General features: G+C 42.5%; 1 protein-coding gene across 1 annotated transcript; it reads left to right on the top strand.

Moving 5' to 3' along the window:
* Window positions 1-1,742: 1,742 nt before the first annotated feature.
* On the top strand, window positions 1,743-18,182 carry MATN3 (matrilin 3). The gene is made up of 8 exons (XM_086461609.1): window positions 1,743-1,884; window positions 3,810-4,379; window positions 7,776-7,898; window positions 8,328-8,450; window positions 9,667-9,789; window positions 11,607-11,729; window positions 16,118-16,225; window positions 18,013-18,182. The coding sequence occupies exons 1-8, from the start codon at window positions 1,743-1,745 to the stop codon at window positions 18,066-18,068; spliced, it is 1,368 nt and encodes a 455-aa protein (XP_086317735.1). The 3' UTR covers window positions 18,069-18,182.
* Window positions 18,183-19,946: the final 1,764 nt, after the last annotated feature.

Here is a 19,946-nt window from a genome sequence, read left to right as displayed (position 1 = left end):
GGAATCTTTAGATGCTGGTGAAGACTGCTTAAATGTGACTGAGGCGGGGGGGGTGGGGGGCGTGTGTGTGTGTCAGAGACAAAAGGGTAAATGAAGCCGAAGTGGTCTAAGAAAACACAGCTGAAACTCTGGGGAGTTGTGTGATACTCGGGTACTGGTCCCAGAGCACATACTCTGGCCTGGATCCATCTGCACAGAGGCAGATTCAGTGTGTGCTGCAGAACGAAGCCAAAACCCTGCTTGTTCATGAGCTGTCTGACCAGGAGTGGCTCCCACAGGAGCTTGAGGGTGTTGGCTATGGGCAGAGAGCTCTGGCCAAGGGGTGGGTGTTAAGGCTTCCCAAAATGTGGATGGTTGTATATGTAAGCAGAATTTGGCAGCAGCAGGCACTGCTTGACAGTTGTGTGGGGTGTGTGTGTGCATGTGCTGTTGCTCAGAGCTGCAGCCCGCCCCCCCCAGGCGATGAAAGCCCCTGAACTCCTCTGGACCTGTCCTGGGGCTTTCCTCTGCGTGAAGGACGGAGGTCCCTCTTCCCAGCCTTCTTTTACAGTCTTTGTGAATGTGATGGTGGCCTCCTCTTCTACTGTGCAGTGAAGATAGTACTTGCTGAAGTGAGTCAATATGAGTCAATACCTGCCTGAGCCTATACTGCTGGTGGCTTGTGGGGCTGTGATGGTTCCTGTTCTAGATCGGGGCTTTCTCTTCCCCTTACAGAGGTGAAGGGAGAAAAGATGGTCCTGTGGTCCAACATGTTGGCTGTGGCTTTGGCAAAGGTGTCTTCTAAAAGGCTGTGCTGTAGGTCGTAGTGGATTTGTGCCCTAAACTGTGCTTTCTGGTAGAGCTTGCTGCAGCTTTCTGCAGGAACTGGCAGGATTGGCAGTGCTAGGGCCCAGGCAGAGTGCCCTAGGTTTGGTTTGACAACAGGGAAGGCAGTTTCTTGTGCCTCAGTGATAGTGCTGTGAGCTTTAAGACTAGATCCAGGTCTGCTAACTTTGCACTTCAAATGATCTCCCAGTTCAAGAGGGACAGGGAACTACTGGAGAGAGTCCAGCAGAGGGCTATGAAGATGAGGGGACTGGAGCATCTCTGCTATGAGGAAAGGCTGAGAGACCTGGGGCTCTTTAGCCTGGAGAAGACTTAGGGGACCTTATCCCCGCTTATAGTAAGGGTGGGAGTCAAGAGGATGGTGCCAGGCTCTTCTCAGTGGTGCCCAGTGACAGGACAAGGGGCAGTGGGCACAAACTGGAGCACAGGAAGTTCTGCCTGAACATGAGGAAAAACTTCTTTACCCCGAGGGTGGCAGAGCACTGGAACAGGCTGCCCAGGGAGGTTGTGGAGTCTCCTTCCCTGGAGATATTCAAAACCCACCTGGATGTGCTCCTGTGTGAGCTGCTCTAGGTGACCTTGCTTCAGCAGGGGCGTTGGACTGGATGATCTCCAGAGGTCCCTGCCATTCTGTGGAATCATCCCAGTGGAGGGAGAAGGGGTGAGTTTGTATCCCCGCCCTTCCCCTGCCCAAGCCCCCCAAGCTCAGCTCCAGCCCTTGCTGCCCTCCCCTCTCTCCCAGGCCCAACACCCCGTCGGGGCGGTGGAGCCGGGGCCGCCCGCCCCTCCCTGCCCGCCGGCCCGCCCGGGAAGGAGGCGGCGGGGGGGAGCCGGTGCCACCTCTGCCCCCTGTGTCGCCCGCCCCCCATGGCGGCTTTAACTGCGGGGCCGCGGGGCGGGGGGCAGGCGGCGGCACCATGCGGCGGGCGCTCGGCTCCCTCGGCTGCTGCCTGGCGCTGCTGCTGCTACTGCCGCCGCCCCCGGCGCGGGGCTCCCCGCACCGCCTGCCCCCCCCGCCGCGGCCGGGCGGCGGCCTCTCCCGGAGCGGGGCCGCGGCAGGTACCGTACGGCTGCGGGGGCGCCGGGAGCCGCCGTCTGCCCGCGGCCTCCGGCGAGGGGCTGCGCGCCCCCTTCCCCGGGCAGCCCTTGGCGGGGCGGTGGGCACCGGGCCGCTGGCTGCGCGCTTCCCCCGCGGCTCCCCGGGCACCGCCTGCCCCCGCTCCGCCCGGGCGGCTGCCCGACGTGCCGGGCTCTGCGAGGGGGCACGGGGACGTGCTGCCCGGGGGCCTCCTGCAGGGACCGCTCGCTCGTAGGCAGAGAACCAGCTGCTGCTTTTAGCGCAAAGCCGGCCTTGCTGGTCTCCGAAACCGACACAGCTCTTCCCTCCCTGCCTTCGTTTCTCGAAACATCTCTGTTTCAGGTTCACAGAAGGATCAGACTGCTGAAAAGTTGTTGCTTTTTTTCTTAATCTAAAAAAGAGAATTCTTCTGCCTACAAATCTTGTATTTTGTCTTTCTTTTTGTAGGACGAACGTTGCTTCTCTTCTTTCGTGTCTTAAGCTATGCGTCCCTGCGCAAACATTTCTTCGTGTGTTCTCAGCTTCCCAAAGGGCACAACGCCATTCTTGTAAATCGTTACGCAAAAACTGAATTAGAGATGCCTGTAGAATTGTATGTAACGTACCTGGATGGGATCCTAGGTTCATCCAGTCCCATCACTGTCCAAAGGCAAAATCAACTCTGTTACTGTGTTTCCTGATAGAAGTAAGATCTATCTGTGCAATTTGATTTCCCCTCTCCCTTTTCACTTGCACAAGAGGAAAAAGTTTTTCAATGCATCAAAAAAAAAAAAAGGTGCTGTTTTCATCTCTACTTTTAAGAGACTTGTGAAGTTTTGTTGTTAGTGTTTTTGTTGGGTGGTTTTTGTTTGTTTGTTTGGTTTTTTTTAATTTCAACTGGAATACAATGATAAATGTGAACTTGATAGTAGCCGGGAGAGGTGTGTCAGGTTCCCAAAACAGCTCTCAGGGAGCATATTCAAACAACACTATTTTGCTATTTAACGCGCTGGTGAGCCAGAATGACTCTTTTATAGAAATACTCTGCTTTTGGGTTGTCGTGTTTCTCATAAACAAGCTGCACAAATCCATACTGGTACATGGTATCTTCAATGTCAGGTCAGGTTATCAGGACAGAGAGCATAAGCTTAGGTTGCCTGCTGTCGCTGGCTTGATTATTTTTTGTCTTCCTAGAAGTGATGCTTGTCTGATCTTTCTGTTTCTGTCTAGATTTATATGTCAGTGAAGAATTTTGGAAGCTAGAAATACGTGTGTAAATGTTCATTTTTAGATGTAAAATTACTTCATAAATAATTTCCTCTTTTTTCCTCAGCTCTAGAAGCCCTAAAACAGTAAGAACTTCTAAAGAATCCTTTATCGCAGCATAATTTGCATCTTGTTCCTGTTTGCCTGCCTTTCTTCTTGTGTACTTTGGATTATGAATTACAAACAAGAAATAATTCCTAATCTATACTGTTACTATAGTAAAAAATATTGCTAGGATCTGTTCAGTGTGTAATTTAGCCAGTTGTTTTACTATTTTATTTATGTAGCTTATAAAAATGGAATTTATGCTCTATCTGTATAAAAATTAAAAGTAAGGGCGTATATATATCACCGCTACATTTCTATATTGGCTGTTACATATGAACTACAACCCTTTGTTTCAAGGATAGTTAGATTTTGTGGGCTCAAATGTGGACCTATCGATGCTTAGAAAAGTTCGATTATTTATTACTTGTCAGAATTAATATTTTAGAATTTCTAATGTGTTTCTCACTATAATTTTAAGCCTCTTTCTAAAGAATCAAGAGTGCCAACATTTATCTGGCAGGAGTAGTGTGCCGTGACAGCTCTCACTGCCCTAGGGTGAGCGCTCTGATCCTGTGTAGGAGATGAGTGGAGTGTTCTCCTTCCTTCTTGACAGACACTGCCTGCAAGAACCGGCCCCTAGACCTCGTCTTCATCATAGACAGTTCCCGCAGTGTCCGACCTGAAGAGTTTGAGAAAGTGAAAATCTTTTTGTCGGAAATGATTGATACTCTGGACGTTGGTGAAAGAACAACCCGTGTGGCGGTCATGAATTATGCTAGCACTGTCAAGGTAGAGTTTCCCCTCCGGACCTACTTTGATAAAGCATCTATGAAGGAGGCGATATCTCACATTGAGCCCTTGTCTGCCGGCACAATGACCGGCCTTGCCATCCAAACTGCCATGGATGAAGTCTTCACTGAGGAAATGGGCACCCGGCCAGCAGCCTTCAATATCCCCAAGGTGGTCATTGTTGTGACAGATGGACGGCCACAAGACCAGGTTCAAGATGTGGCAGCAAGCGCCCGGACAGCTGGCATTGAGATCTATGCAGTTGGGGTAGACCGGGCAGACATGCAGTCCCTGAGGATAATGGCCAGCGAACCACTGGATGAACACGTCTTCTATGTGGAGACCTATGGCGTGATCGAAAAGCTGACATCCAAATTCAGAGAGACTTTCTGTGGTAAGGTGGATAGTCCAAGAGGGTGGTGTAATTTGGCTCCTTTTGGCTCCTACTGTGGTTCCATCCCTAAGACAGTGTTTCTTTTTCAGAAGTGTTATGTATCACATTTAAATATTTCCTTTGCCATCTGTTGGGCAAACCACCCAACCCTTTTATTCAGTGGAGGCCAAGTAATGACCTTTCATTTTGGATAGTGACCTTACTATGTAAGTAACAGACCTGATTTCAGTGAACCATCTCTCACAGTGGGTCCAATTTAGTGCAAGAGAAAGCATGGCAATCCGGCCAGGATTTGGCTACGCGTATTTACCGACTTACCAAGAGCGCACACGGGAGCTGTGCAGGCTGCTCGTTTCTTTTCCTGTCTCCCTGGGAAGCAAGGAGGGTGGAAGTGTGGTGCTGAAGGGCTCCTTAGAGATTCAGAGTAGGAAAATCAGTGTGGCAGGTGAACCACCGTGCTAGCTTGAGAAATTTGATGGAGGATGAAGTGCCCGAACACAACAGCAGGTCATCTTGGGAGGGTCTTTCAGTCTGCAGGCATTGCTGGGCTTTTTCAGTGTGCCAGACTCACACCTTTCTCTGTTTCTCTGCAACTTGATTTTGACAGGGAACTGTGGGATGGGTTGAATTAGCTTTGCTCTTTCCGGGCTGGTCTTGGAAAAATGCTGGATGTATATTTGCGTTGGGCTAGAACTCCACTAACGGTGCTAGGCCAATGTGGGTTGTTTTTGTCATTTGCAGAAAAAAAGGTCATCTATCTGGAGTATTTAGAACTGTAGATAGCTATGACACAGCCCTACTCACAAAAATCAAATGATGACTTTTTGACAGTTACAAAACTTGTATGAAGTAAATGTTTCTAGTAAATTTCTAAAGAAACTACTTGTAAAATAAGTCTCCAGTAAATAACAGGTAAAATCAGGTGTAAAGAACACTGTAGGGAATTAAAATAACAGCCATTGCCTTGGGAACTTGGTTGGCAACCTATTACTTTATTATCTCAGAGCCTTACTAAAAATTACCACCTTACCTTTCGAATACGTTTAGAGTGAATTGACCTCTTTTTCTAGGTATGAAATAAATGTGTAGGACCATCTACAGATGGGACACTTTGCCTAATTATTAACATAGGAAATGCCTTGAGGTTTGGCTTGACATCATGTTGTGTTGCTGATGTGACCAGACCCTCTCTCTCTGGTAGCTGGAAGTGGGTACGAGTGCCCACCTAGCTGGACAGGTATGTGTGCTGTGAACATAGCACTACTTTTCCACCCATGTTCTCACTAAAGCAGGTCCTTTCATAGCACCAAAGAAAAATCTCTTGTTCTTAAGAGTAAACTTACTGTTTATCATGCTGAAGCGTAGAAAAAAAAATATCCTCCAGCACCTACTAAGCTGGAGGATAAACCAAAGAGAGCTCACACATACACACTTCCAGTGTAACTCTGAATTGCCCTCGTGCAATTAGGCAGTCTGTGGGATTCATGAACAAGAACGGGGTAAAGGGAGTAGTTTTAAAAAAGGTTCCTACAAAACCAAATGAATCTAAGAGTGTCTTGTAAGACAGTGTGGGTAAACTGGGTCTTTTCCATCTCCAGACTGCTTTTTGGTCAGAAATCTAGACTCACCAGTGACAATTAGGATTTTCTTTGCTTTGGCCAAGGCAAATAAATTTGTTTGTAAGGTGAACTGAAAACAGGAAAACTAATGTTCAGGGGCAAAATAGTTGGCTAAGATCAAGTTCTTGATGCATTGAGAGCATCATTCAACATGAGACCATCCTGGAGATGGAAAATAGCCTTGAATTGATGTCCAAGTCAGTGGAGACTTGACTTTCCTACCGCAAAAATCTGACCATTTGAGCCTGAGCTTCTCAGTTATGCTTAAAAATATCACCCACAGATTTTATTCATAAGTCATGGTGATGAATTTTCTTATTCCCAAGGAAGTAACAGAGTGAAAAGATGTTGTCTTTGTTTGAGATTTGTTTTTACTAACGGAAAGACAAGACACGCTTTCTATCAGCCTTATTAGGGGACATCTAAATCTTCCGTGTTTTTGGGAAATGTTGCCTTGCATGCAGAAACACATGATAAGATTCATGCATGCTTGCTTCTCATTTCTTGTCTCACTACTGTTGTTTTGGAGTTTGATTTTACCAGTAGTCCATACCCACTCTTTGTGGGTAACTACTCATCTAAGTAAAATCTCAGGTAGTAACAGACTTGTCTTCCCATTCTTATCCTTTCCCCTTTCATTTCCTTCTTCCTTCTTTCCTTCCTTTCCGCCTTCTTTTCCTCCACCTTTTTTTTTCTCCCCCTTTTTCCCCTCATCTAAATTTAGTCATCTAAAAATCATCTAAGTTTAAGCGAGTATCTAGGTTTCCTTTACAGTCTGTGGAGAGAAACAGGGGCATCTTGAGGTGACCGGAGAAGCAGCATTAAATGAACTTGAAGAAAACTGGGCAGAAATTAATTAGTTATGTAGTTACACCATCTGTGAAGGAAAAGACTGTCAGCAGACACAGTGCACTGCAGACAGCGCAGCGTTACAACAGCCGTTTTGTCTGTCCTGGCACGACAGCACACTGGTATCAGCTGCCATCCATCCAGTTAGGAGGTTCATGTGCCTGTAAAGCTACCTTAACTGTAGAAACTTTCCTCCATATCCTCTTTTGGTCTTGACTTTTTAAATCTGATGGATCAAGGCAGCTGCAGCCCTCACATACCCATCTTGCACTGGTGGGTTTTTTGCTGGCTGATACATCTGGGCCATCAGTCACTCTTTTCATCCGTGAGAAGGCAGTGTATTATCCCAGTGCCTCTGAGTCATTTTTCTCTTCCTCCGGTCTTGATGCTCTTTTTGTTGCAGTTTATTTTATTTTATTTTGCTTTCTGTTGCATTTCAGTTTACATGGGAGTTTTTTACAGTGCAGCAGGAATTCATAAATCAGGTTGTATGCCAGTGAGCAGAAGTTACTAAGCTGCCAGACAGTGACTGATACATTTTGGGATGGTTGTCTGTAATAGAAAGAGACTGGATACAAAAAGCCAGAAGGTCGTTTTTGTTGCTGAGTTCTCATTTCCAGTCTAATGCTACTAAATGCTTAAAATCACACCCTGTTGCACGCTTTTCAATTCATCTTGTCTTTCTGCCACCCCAGGTGGTGAGTTATTTCAGTGCAGTTGTTCCAGTGTCACTTATGACCTCTTTCTTCTGGCTACAGAATGATGCAAGAGGTGCCTGTAACTTTTTGTGACAGTGACACAGCAGTGACATTTACTACTACTAATCCAGCAAACAGTCCAAGATGTACTTTTGTAAGCATGAATTATTAATGACTGTTTCTTTCCTTTGGGCTGACTGAAGTATCTTTTCTGTAAATGCCCTTTGTAGCTGTGAATGTGTGTGCACTTGGGACCCATGACTGCGAGCAGGTCTGCGTGAGTAACAGCGGATCCTACCTCTGTGATTGCTATGAAGGCTACGCTCTGAATCCAGATAAGAGAACCTGCTCAGGTATTACTCCTTCACTAAATGTGTTCAACTAGAAAAAAATTCCCTTTTTAACACCATATGTGAATTTGAGAAGCTGTGTGTGTACTTCTGTTGAAATAGTGAACATCTGGATCATCTTCAATAATAAATCTAATAGTAAATAATAAATAAGTCTGCTGCAAGTAATGGTGAGAAGTAGTTCGATTCCATCACCGTCCTTTTTATTATGCCCACAGATCCAGTCATTAGGGCCAGGTGCCAAAACAAAGTCTTCAGAAGTAGACACTGTATAAATTTTTTTTCTCCTACCACTTATTCTAATTCCTTCAATTACTATTGCCATTTCTGAGCCAATTCCAAATTGAAATCTATTTGAAAATGTGAATAAGCACTCTGTCCCAAACTACTTGTTATTAACAATGAATTGTTTCTCTGACATGCATCTTGCAGCTGTGGACGTGTGTGCACCTGGCAGGCATGAGTGTGATCAGATCTGTGTGAGTAACAACGGATCCTATGTCTGTGAATGCTATGAAGGCTACACCCTGAATCCAGATAAAACGACATGCACAGGTAAGAATTAAAGGCTGCTTTAGTATATGAAGCTCATGGAGACATGGACATGTTTTCTGTGTGTTGTCCTCATTATTTCTAGTTGAAAAATTTCTTACACACATCAGCTCTTAAAATGGGAATTCACCTGTAGCCTTTCCTTGTGCTTCCAATCACAATAGAATTGCTTTTTTTTCTTTAAAATGTTGATTAAAAAATGCAATTTGGCACTTACCTACCATTTTATGGTCTTCACAGTGCTTCATAAATGTGACTTAGTCCCTGGGAGAGGATGAACCTGTTTCAGAGATGCCCACCAGCACTGTGTCTCCACTGGAGAGTGAGTGCCACTAGTCCATAGAGAACTTAAAACCTGATGATTTTCCCATGTCCTCTTCATCTCTCCTGTTGAAACTCAGGGTTTTTTACAGCTTGCTGCTTTTGCTTCCAAAGTTGTGCAGGGCTCTATTGTATAGCAACCCCAGTCTTACACTGGCACTTACACTTCTTTTCCTACTCCTTGAATTGGCACCCTGAAAAGTTAACCTACTATAAAAACTTTTTTCCCCCCCAAATACTTCTCTGGACTCTTTAAATCCAGAAGTTTTGAGCAGCACCAGCCTTAGGGTAGCTGTTTTATAAATGGTAAGTGCATCCTTTCCTTTGAGAGCACAAGCATTCTTCTCACTGAAGTTTTCACTCTACTTATTTCTGAAGAGAGAACATAATCTTCTAGTGCGCCTGCTTTTTTGTTTTTTTTCTCACTAGGCTTTATGTCACTGCCATTTAATAGCATTTCTATATATCATGCCTGGCTTTTTGTGCCTGCCTTCAGCTCATGGATGAAAGTATGAAGTTAAATTTGGATTCATCATAGTTACTGCTAATATTGCAAGAAGCAACTTCTACTTTGACACGTGGCAGGTTGTTGTTCATCTCAGTATGGTGTTTCAGCTTCGTCCTTACTGGGGATATTCAGGACTGTTAGAATTGCTGATGAAAATCAGAATTGGGTGAGATGTGGTATAGTAATGTATTGCAGTCCCAACATCTGTCTCCTCCATTAAATAATTAGTAACTGAATTCAGTTGTCTGCAGCATAATATAATAATGTAGTAGGGCACTGGTTGAATCCTAAATTGAATTCTAATTATATTTTAAATGTTGAAGCATTTAAAACACTTGAGTGTCTGGCAGGGATTTATGGGTTTCTTTTCTAAAACATGGTTCACCACAGCCATGGACATGTGTGCACCTGGAAGGCATGATTGTGCACAAGTCTGTCTGAGTAATGATGGATCCTACAGCTGTGACTGCTATGAAGGATACACTCTGAATCCAGATAAGAAGACTTGCTCAGGTAAGAACTGATTAAGGAAATACTGTGTTCAGCTAAAAGCAATTAGCTTGTAAAAATCAGGTAAATTATGTTATTTTTCTGATAAATTATCCAAGACTTTCTGTACAACTCCTGAAAACACAGTGAAGCTTTATTTCTTCTTGTGACCAGTAATAATTTGTGACCCATGACTCTTCTACAGTTGTGTGAAGCTTGTAATTGGAATAATTAAAATGTCACCTGGCATTTCTGTGACGACTTCACAGTATTTTCATACCCACGGAGCACAAATTGCCATATCCACCTGAGAGAGGAGAAGGATAACATATTTGGTGGGAATATGTGATTTGTACGAGCTGTGTCAGAAAACTCTTCAGCAAAGCAGCATGAGGGAGTGAGATGAAGAAGAGCAAGGACTGTGCTGAGAGAGATTATAGTCTGTATCATCATGAGTGTGATCACTCTTTCTGGTAGATGTGTTTGGACCTTAAAAAATACTCCAGCCTTAGAGCTGTAGAGGATGGAGGGAAATGTTCTTTCCCAGTGCCGATCTCTTGTGAAGAATAGATGTAGCTGGTACTTAAGGATGTACGTACAAGTATATAGTACCTACGAATTAATATGTATATATATTATTTTCACATGATAGGATCTGTAATTCATTCTTCTTTTCTTTGGATGTCTCACTGATGATTTATTTATGCAAAATCCTTTTTTCAACTTCCATCATAATCCCTTTCCTTACGACATTTTGTGTGACAAAGTGCTGAAGCCAGGCTTCCAATTCCCCGAGGTTCCTAGGCAAATCTCTCCAATTAAGTCATATGTCTCGCATCTCAAAGAGGCGAAGGCAAAGGGCCTCAGTATTTCTTCCTGCCTAGTTTAGGAGCTGATTTTGTAAATGTAGTTCCTAAGATTAACTCTCACCTGGGATTATATAGACACGATAAACATCTGTGAGGGAATGTGAGTTTAGTTAGGCATACCCTTTGGGAGTCCGGTCCTGAACCTCCCTTAATAACACTTGTTCTTCCCCTGCGTAGTCAAATTTCAGATTATTTCCCTAACGTGCTTGCTTTTTTGCTCTTTTGAGTCTCAATTTGGAATAGGCTGCTAATGATTTCTCAACCATCCAGGTTTTTGTGATACAGTAAAAGTAGTCTAGGTCCAGGAGGGGGTCTTTTCTTTCTTTCTTTTTCTTTCTCTCTTTCTTTCTCTTTCTCTCTTTCTTTGTCTCTCTTTCTTTCTTTGCTTGTGCCTTGCTGAACCTCCTTAGTGCAAAGATATCCAAATATAGGAACTCCTTCTCAGCTTGGCCTTTCAGAGTTGACGTGTTAAGTTTGGCAGAAAACATCAGCCTCACACATCAAGTGCCCACTTCATAACTGGCAGCGGGTGCCACATCTCTCTTTTTCTTTTTTTTGCAGCCATGTATACTCTTCTGTTTATGGTCTTTTCACTCCATAGAACAGTGTCTTATCCAGTTCAATTAGAACTGAAATAATGCCAAATACTCTCTTAAAATGCAGATATTTGTTCTTTGAAATTCCTTTGGGTAATTATTTTGTCTAACTGGGTCACTTCAGTTCCTTTTGCAATCATAACTACAAAAAAGTGTTGCCAATGTTCCAAAAATCGTACTAATTTTGTGATGTTGATAGCCAGATGAAAACACACTCTGTATACCTTACCATGGCTAATGGCATGCTGATATGCAACAAAAACGTCCTGGTTTGAATCCAAATGAAGACATGTTTGCAAATGGGAATTACTAACATCAACTAAACTGAAGTTTGGGCAATGATTAGTATTCTTCTCTTCTCAAATGTCTTCCTCAGCTGTCGACATGTGTGCACGTGGAAGGCATGACTGTGAGCAGGTCTGCGTGAGGGATGATCTGTTCTATACCTGCGACTGCTACCAAGGCTACACCCTGAATGCAGACAAGAAGACTTGCTCAAGTAAGAGCAGATTGCTGTTCCCTCTCCCTCTGTACCCTCCCCAGCTAAGTACGTGAATTAGCGAGAATTAGCTCTCATTAGCAGGCAGATGTGTTTGGATTTGAGAAACTTACACACGCATTCAAGTGTTATAAGACAGTTCTATGTTATTCTGTCTTTTCCACTTTGAGCAATATTTAGAGATATAAAGCACTTCATATGCAACGTGCTACAAACTGCTTACCATTTGGTCTTTCTTTATAATCTTGTAACTAAGGTTGTATTTTAAAAAACTATGCAACATTCAGCAAACCCAGAACTGAGAAGTAATTGGAGAGAAGCGCTGGGGTTAGTTGCAGTGTCACACACTTCGCAGTACTGTGGAAACTGCGTACCAGACGGCTTGAGGTGATGTCCTCCCCTCCAGGCTGAATTTCCTATGGCTGTTTCTTTCTTTAGCTTCTCAGTGACTTGTGTGACAGTAAAAATGAAGTAATTTTAGAAGTGTTTCTTTCCTTCCTGGTCTCCTTACTGTAAAGTTATTGTGTGCTGGAAGCTTTTCCTAGTATGCCTTTGGAGGTGATCTGGCACTTCACATCTGGTGGGGTTAGGCAGCTGTGGTCAGAGTGAGCATAGACCATACGAAGTAAGGACTGAGGGAGACCCCAGTACGGCAATTAGTTCATCTCGCTGCTCCAAGGCAAGATCTGTTACACACCTCAGTAGTTCCTGGTAAGATTCATCTAGGATAAGCTCCCAGCATTGCCATTGGGAAGCGTTAAAAAATGTTACCGTATTTTTGGATAACTGTTTCTCCCAAATGCATTCTGTAGGAACTGATGTATGTGCGCCAGGAACCCACGACTGCGAGCAGGTCTGTGTGCGTAATGGTGGATCGTACACCTGTGACTGCTATGAAGGCTTTACCTTAAATCCAGATGAGAAAACATGCTCAAGTAATAATTCAATGGGTTTTTTTCTGAATATATTTATTGAAGAACCTCTCTTTAGTGTGTTAAATCCTTTTAATCTGTTTGAGAAACATTCTATGAGCTCACAAACTCCCTGAAAGTATAATCCCTTTTCATTCTTTTCTGCCTGTTTCCACTAATGTTTTGAGCTAGTTTGATCCTTCTTGTTTAGTTATAGCAGTTATTGTATTTAAAGCCACAGTTGACTCTTACCTATCACCACACATTTAAGGGCATCACTGTATTTAAAAAAAAAAAAAAAATCTGTTCTAATCTGCATTTCCTTATGAAATGGGAATAATTGGGGGGATTGGCAAAGCAGGATTCTGGGGCATATGTCTGTGGGGCGTGGCACTCCATTGTGTACCAGCATTCAGAGGATGGTGGGGGCCCAGAGGGGAACAGAACGGGTGTCAGAAGAACTACTGCAACGCTAAACCGCATGTTCTTATCCACTCCTCCAAGCTGTGTGGGGCAGGCATTAACTCACCAACTGTTTTCCCTTCAGATGGGCAACACTGGCATCCGCTGTTGGCAGAACCTCTCGACCATTTGGTGTAGAATCATAAGTAAAGTTGGGTTGGAAGGGACCTCAAGAGGTAACTAGTCTGATCTCTGTTTCAGAGCAGGAATAACTTGCCATTACACCAAGTGGCTAAGGACCCTATGTAAGAGCAAAGTTATAAAATAGCGGACATAGCCAAACACCATCTGCAAAAATAGTAATTTTTTGTAGGTCTGGACTTCAACATAAATACAGTGTAAAAACACAGCTCTAGTATGTTTTGTATGACTTGTTGGGCATCCCAGTAGCAACATCAGTGTTCAAGATTTTTGAATATCAAATACTAGAAGACTCTAAATTTCACAGAAGGACTATAGAAGACTTCAGGGTACCCTTGGGCAGTTGCCAAAGTTAGTTGGAAAAGTAATTTTGTTAAAAAAGACATAATCGAAGGAGGATCTGTATCTGTCATTGGAGAATTTAAACGGAAACATAAAAAAAATAACTGGCAGTTGTTGGAAACCAACCATGTTGGTGTGATATTTTGAACTGGCTTTCTTCCAGCTGACTCTTGAACAGTTCTTCTTTGTACGTTGACCATAAAGCCAGTGGAATGTTCCAAAGAAGGGAGCTGAACAAATACAGGTTCAGTGGAATCAAGGAGACACCAATTTCAACATTGGCTCTAAGGCAAATGAATTTCTGCACTGCTAGGAATGAATCTGTTCATAGGTTTTGCAGTTTGCCTGCAAAATGGAAGTGTCAACAGCATGATTGATAAAAAAAAAAAAAAAAAGAAACCAAAACAATTCAGAAAAAAAGAGAAATTGTATCCGGGTATAATATTTCTATTGTTTTACTGTTATAATGCTCACATAATTTGTTTGGCATTGACCAGCTATGCATTTATGTATCTACAGAAAAAATAATTGAATAATCTGCTGTCATTGCCTTTGCAAGTGATGTAAAAAACATGTACAGACAGGTATTACATACAAGTAATACCTCTTGATAACATGTCGAAAGGGTATTTCATAATTGTAGGCCCTCTTTTAAGAAGGCTTTGCCTTTGGAACCTTATTATTCTGGTCTCAGATGTAGACAGTAATCTCACTGCAGTAGCTGTGCCTCAGTAGCTGTTGATTGTTTGTTCTCAGCCTGCAGCAAGTGGTGCAACTTGCCTTAACTCCTATTTTCTTTACGGAGTAGGTGAGTTTAAATTGCCTTTCATGTAGCTAGGAACTCACAGCCATCAGCTGATACTTGATGTTATTATACCACAATGAAATTATCATCTTTCTGAGCTCTTTGTGATCATACCTGGTTTTGTGGTGGATTATGGAGAAAAAGGAGTTCTTGAGGACAGCTGGGGCTAGTCCCCTATAAGTCTGGAAGACTGAGGGCGAGACAGGAACAGATTCAGTGGAACCACTGTGGAGTATGTCAGTGCTTTCTTTCTCTTTCTTAAGAGAGCGATGACTTCTCTGTCATACTAACTGGCTCTTCCATTAATATTGCTGTGCCTTTCTACTAGATTTTAAATTAATTTGGGCTTATGTTGTTGTTCCCTCCATCCATATCCCTGTGACATTGGAATGTACTTGTGTTCACACCTCTTGAATCAAAATTGATACGCTCTATGCATGCATATTGCAATGTTACAAACCAAGAGTACTTCTGGGGTGATACACATTGATGATTTAGGTGAACCTCTGTTGCTTAGTATTTAAAATTAATACCTGTGTTCCTGCTTTCACTTCTGTATTATTTACCAATCTGTAAATTCAATTCTTCTAATTCCTTCCCAAGCTAAGACTTAGGTATCTAAATTCTACCCGCATCTTAGAACTCATGCAAACTGACCAATTTCTGACACTGACTGACTCTTCATGTGCCTAAAATCGCTACGTGCCTTCTTACTTGGCTTGCAAAACTCCTGGAGGCTTAACTTTGAACTAATACATTCTCGGAAGTGCTGTGTTGCAGAGCGATGGGTACGCCAAATACCATTACAATCCAGCTTTGACAGGGCAGCAACTTTGCTTTTGTATAGATAGATAGATTTAGATTCTATTTAGATATGAGGAAGAAATCCTTTACTGTGAGGGTGGTGAAACACTGGAACAGGTTGCCCAGAGAAGCTGTGGCTGCCACCTCCCTGGATGTGTTCAAGGCCAGGTTGAATGGGGCTTTGAGCAACCTGGACTAGTAAAAGATGTTCTGGCTCCTGGCAGGGGGGGTGGACTAGGTGACCTTTAAAGTTCCCTTCCAACCCAAACCATTTTATGATTCTATCATTCTTCTGAAGAGAAGCCCAGCGAGTTAGTTATGGCCTTAAATACAGCTAATTGAATAGATTCTGTTTACATCGATGCCTTCCTGTGAGGGTAGTCTGATGGTCAAAGTATTACTTGCAAGATGGAGACCTGGACTGCAGGTTCTTCTCAGTCTGCATCAACTGAACACACTCATTGTACTTCCCAGGGTGACCTGCCTTTTGGGATGGGGGATATTTTGGATGAAAGGGAGAGATGACAGGTGAAGGAAAGATTCACTTTAGTCTAGCAATTACTTGATGGGGGAGGCTGGTTGGTCCCTGCATCCAGGCCTCTCTATATTTTGCTCAATAGTGATCTAATTTAAAGAGTGCAGAGGGTCCAGGTAGGCAGGTGAAGAACTCCCTGCTCTGCCGCCTCCTCGGTTAGAGTCAAGCTCTCTCTTGCCTGTCCTGTTTCTGGACTATGACGCTTGTGTCTCTGGCTACACACTGGCCTCTGTTCACTGCCATCCCCCCTTCCCAAATGCCCTGGGTCGCAGTGCTTGCTGTAGTCTCACAGCAGGAGTTCAACCCCCATTGCAGAATCAAGTGGTTTCCTGGGATTTAAATGTTTGATAATTGTCATAAATATTCTAAATGTTGTTTTCTCTCTCAGGAGCCATAACAAGCAGTCTCGTAACAACTGAAGAGTCCTGTGAGTGTAAAGCCATAGCTGCCCTGCAGGACTCTGTCACCTCACGACTTGAAGCTCTGTCCACAAAATATATCCTTTTTCTTACATGTTCTGCATTCAGCTCTTTACTGCTATTTTAGAGGTAGCTGTTTTGATGTAAGCCAGGGAAGAAATGTCTCTGAAAACAGTATTTTCATGGTGATTTTAGTAATGTTATGGAGCAAAACCTTGGTTGTTGCAAATACCACTATGTTTTCACATTTTGTTGAAGGGCTCTAGTATCAAGACGCAGGTAAAACTCATGTGCCCACATCCCCTAGAATATATATGCTGTGTTGAACATCAAGCACTGCTCTGTTCAAAATTCTTCCAGATGACCTTTACAGTAATAGCAAATGCTCAGTTTTGAGCCCTCCTATTGTGTCCCCAAATTTTCAAGACAATTTCACAGGGAGTGTGACAACAGTCCCATTAGCTGCAGTATTCCTCTACATCCCACCTCTGCTGGCAGGTACTGTCCCAAGCAATTTTCATGTTCCACTTTCTTTTCTGTGAAAATGTGCTGGGCTATTAATATCCAGCTGCTGGGATATATGAGAATGGGAGAGCTGCAAGGGACAGTGCCAAGGCTGGAGGCACTGGGCAAGCCTCGGGTCCATGGGACACCCGAGGTGCAGGCTGGTGGGTGCCAGCTATCTTGCTCTGGAATTTGCTGGCTTAATTTGCTGCAGTGCTGCATCTGTAGCAGTGAAATGTGGTCAGCCCCCAGATAGACATTTCACAAATATGTGGGAAAGAAAAAAAAAAAAAAAAGAGAAAGTGGTGAACTTTGTGGTAGCACAGCAAACCTGAATGCTACAACAAATGTCCTCAGATGGCATGGCAGGAACTAATAAGTGGAAGTTCAAGTTGGGCAAGCTGTAATTCAACATAAGGCACAATTTTTAGAAGTGAGAGTGGTTGACTTGCATCACTGGAAATTTTTGAGACTGCATGCTTTTTTTCTGTAAAAGGTGCTCTTGTTCAAATAGGAATGAATTTAGAGGAGCACTGTGTCTGTGGCTGCCATCCTGATCCCTGGGGCTTCAAAATCAAGGAAGAGTGGGCTATTTAGGATTAATCAAAGAAGGAAAGCAAACTAGTAAGTTTTATATGTGAACTTATCATTTATACGGATAAATGAATTTTTCAGTTTGCCGAAGTTTCTGAAAGCCAAATGAAAACTTCTGCCAAGGACACAACACTTTCCCAGTTCTTGAATAAATTCCAAGTTATTTTTATAAGATCTAATTGCAAATCCCTCTTCCTGCAGTGTGCTTGAGTTTAGTTTATCTGTCTGGGAAAGGTGAAGGGACGACTGATTTTCCTTGGATTACAATATATAATTCCAGGGTATCTAATTAGTTAAAACTGAACACCAAGATAACGAAACCTGTAATATCATCTCAATAGTAGCATGTCCTTCAGCGAGCAATCTTTCTGCCCCAAAGAGCTAATGTTAAGCAAGAAAACATGGTGTTTTGAAGTTAGGAATATATTTTCCTACAAAGAGCTGAGGCTTTCTTTCAAAGTTGTTCTTTGGTGGGCATTTTGTATCCCTAGCATCCTTTCAAGACAACCTGGAAAAAGCAGCAGAGGCAGTCACCTGCCCTGAATGTCACTTGGTCCGACTCCTTCCAAGAAGTTAGGGTTGTTGAGATCGTTTGGGAAATTGCCAGACCTTGACAGATCTCTAAAATGTTTTGAAATCTCTGTTTCAAGCATGTATTGACCTCATTTAGAAAACAGACTGTTTGTTGGAAATGCAGCAATGAGAAAGATTATAAATGTAACAAACCTTGTAGCCACCTATTTTATTGTCCTTAACAACTGACTACTAGATGAAGTGACCAAGAAGCTGCAGGCATATCAAGGCAGACAGCAGGTTGTCTGAGCTATCATTCTACTTCATTTTAAAATAATCTCTCAGAATCAATCCTTCTTATTGTGTTCAGCAAGCTTTATTTTGTTGCACAGCTTACAAAACAGCAGTTGGTTTATTATTATTCACAAGTGTCGAGAAGACTTCAGGAAGACAACAGTCTTGAAGATACAGTGACCCTGAGGATCTTCATGTACAGTCACTTTATAAGCATAAAGCTACCTGTACCTGCTGTGCTTCTGTTTGTGCTACAAGTAGTACAGCAGGTAATGCTTTTCTGCAGTAACTGCATTTTTATTCTCATATTTAAAAGTAAATACAGAAAAAAATGAGTGGATACAGTATATCACATTATATAAAACTGAAATGGCAAGGTGGAGTAAAAAATGAGCCTATGTCTTCTGTTAAATGGGAAAGTAAGTTGGGGTCTTGTAACTTATTTTAATAAAATAAAGTATGATATGCACACTGATGTTGGAAGTTTTTTTTGTATAACACCTAAAGGAAGTGTGTTATGAAATAAAGCTTTTAGCAAAACCAAGGAAACAAAACCTTAAAGATAAAGGAGGCATAGATGGAAGAAATCCACAGAATTAAACAAACAGGATACTATCTCCAAGTCACACAGTTGGGAAAAGAACCGTTTGTTTTTAAAAGCTACAAGTCCTTGCTAATATAGATAAAAGGTTTAATAGCAATTTCAAGTATTAATAATGTTGTTTAACATTCAGAAGGATGAAAGACATCCTCCAATTTAAGGTGCAAGATTTACCTATGTTATTAGTCAGTCATTCCTGTTGTCATATGACAGACTTTACTAAGACTACTTGTGTCAGTTGGGCTTGTAGGATGAAACACACAGGCTAACAACTTTAAAAAAAATTGTTAAAGGAATCCACTTGTTTTCCACACTTGGCATTTATAATCATCCAAATTATTTAGAAACTATATTTAAATAAATTTGAAGTCATAACTATGATGATTTTTTTCCTTAGAATTAAAATCCAACATATTTTGTAGCTCTTTCCAATATAATTACAGAAAATATTGGATCAGTAGCTGGCATACCAAGGACATGTTAGAATGACATCCGTGCTTGCCTTGTACCCTGCATACAATGCATACAAACAATTGCAAGGAAAATTGGTGGGCAGCAGTCCAGTTATCACGTTCACTACACATGCAAGTGAGACTTAGGTATGTCTACACAGCAGTGGTAAGTTAGAATATAATCCTAAATAGCACAGGTGAACATGGGACAGCTTCAGCAAGAGCTAAAAATGAGACTATAAACTTTCCAAGACTGCTGGATTGGTCTGTGGTTGATATTTTCTGATGTGTCCCCACTGATGCTAATTTGCTGTAGTTCCATTAAAGTTAATGTGGGAGGCAACTATTCTATGCTTGCTTCCTCAAAGTGCTGTGTATGCATATTTTTTTCTGTAGATCATGGCGTTTTTTATCCAGCACTTTGCTTACTTTCATGTCCTCTGCTTAGACATGGGTATTACACAAGGATTTATAGGGTCAGAAGTATGCCTTGGCCTCCGTAATTGGTAAGAATAAACAAGTTGTGAATCTAATGCAAGATTTTCAATTTGGCAATTGGAAGTGGATGACATCAGTCCCACTTACGCTAAGGCAAGTTGTCAGATGAGGTGTATAAATTTATACAATAGTGGAAAATTGTCCTGGAGGCCAGATGTATCTTGCAAGCTGTCAGCTGGGCAGGCTTTGTTTCATTCATTAGTCTTCATAACTCCATTCTGTGTTACAAATGATAGTATTTACATTCAATTCCTCTGAGCAACTACTTTGTCTCACTTGATGTTTGTGAGCACGAGATAAAATTCCAAGGTGATTTTTCTAAAATAGGACATACCAGCATGT

The sequence above is a fragment of the Leptosomus discolor genome, chromosome 2, assembly GCF_034619465.1.
Source record: "Leptosomus discolor isolate bLepDis1 chromosome 2, bLepDis1.hap2, whole genome shotgun sequence".
NCBI lineage: Eukaryota > Metazoa > Chordata > Aves > Leptosomiformes > Leptosomidae > Leptosomus > Leptosomus discolor.
The sequence above is the reverse complement of the archived record's forward strand: the minus strand, read 5'-3'. Positions and strand labels throughout refer to the sequence as shown.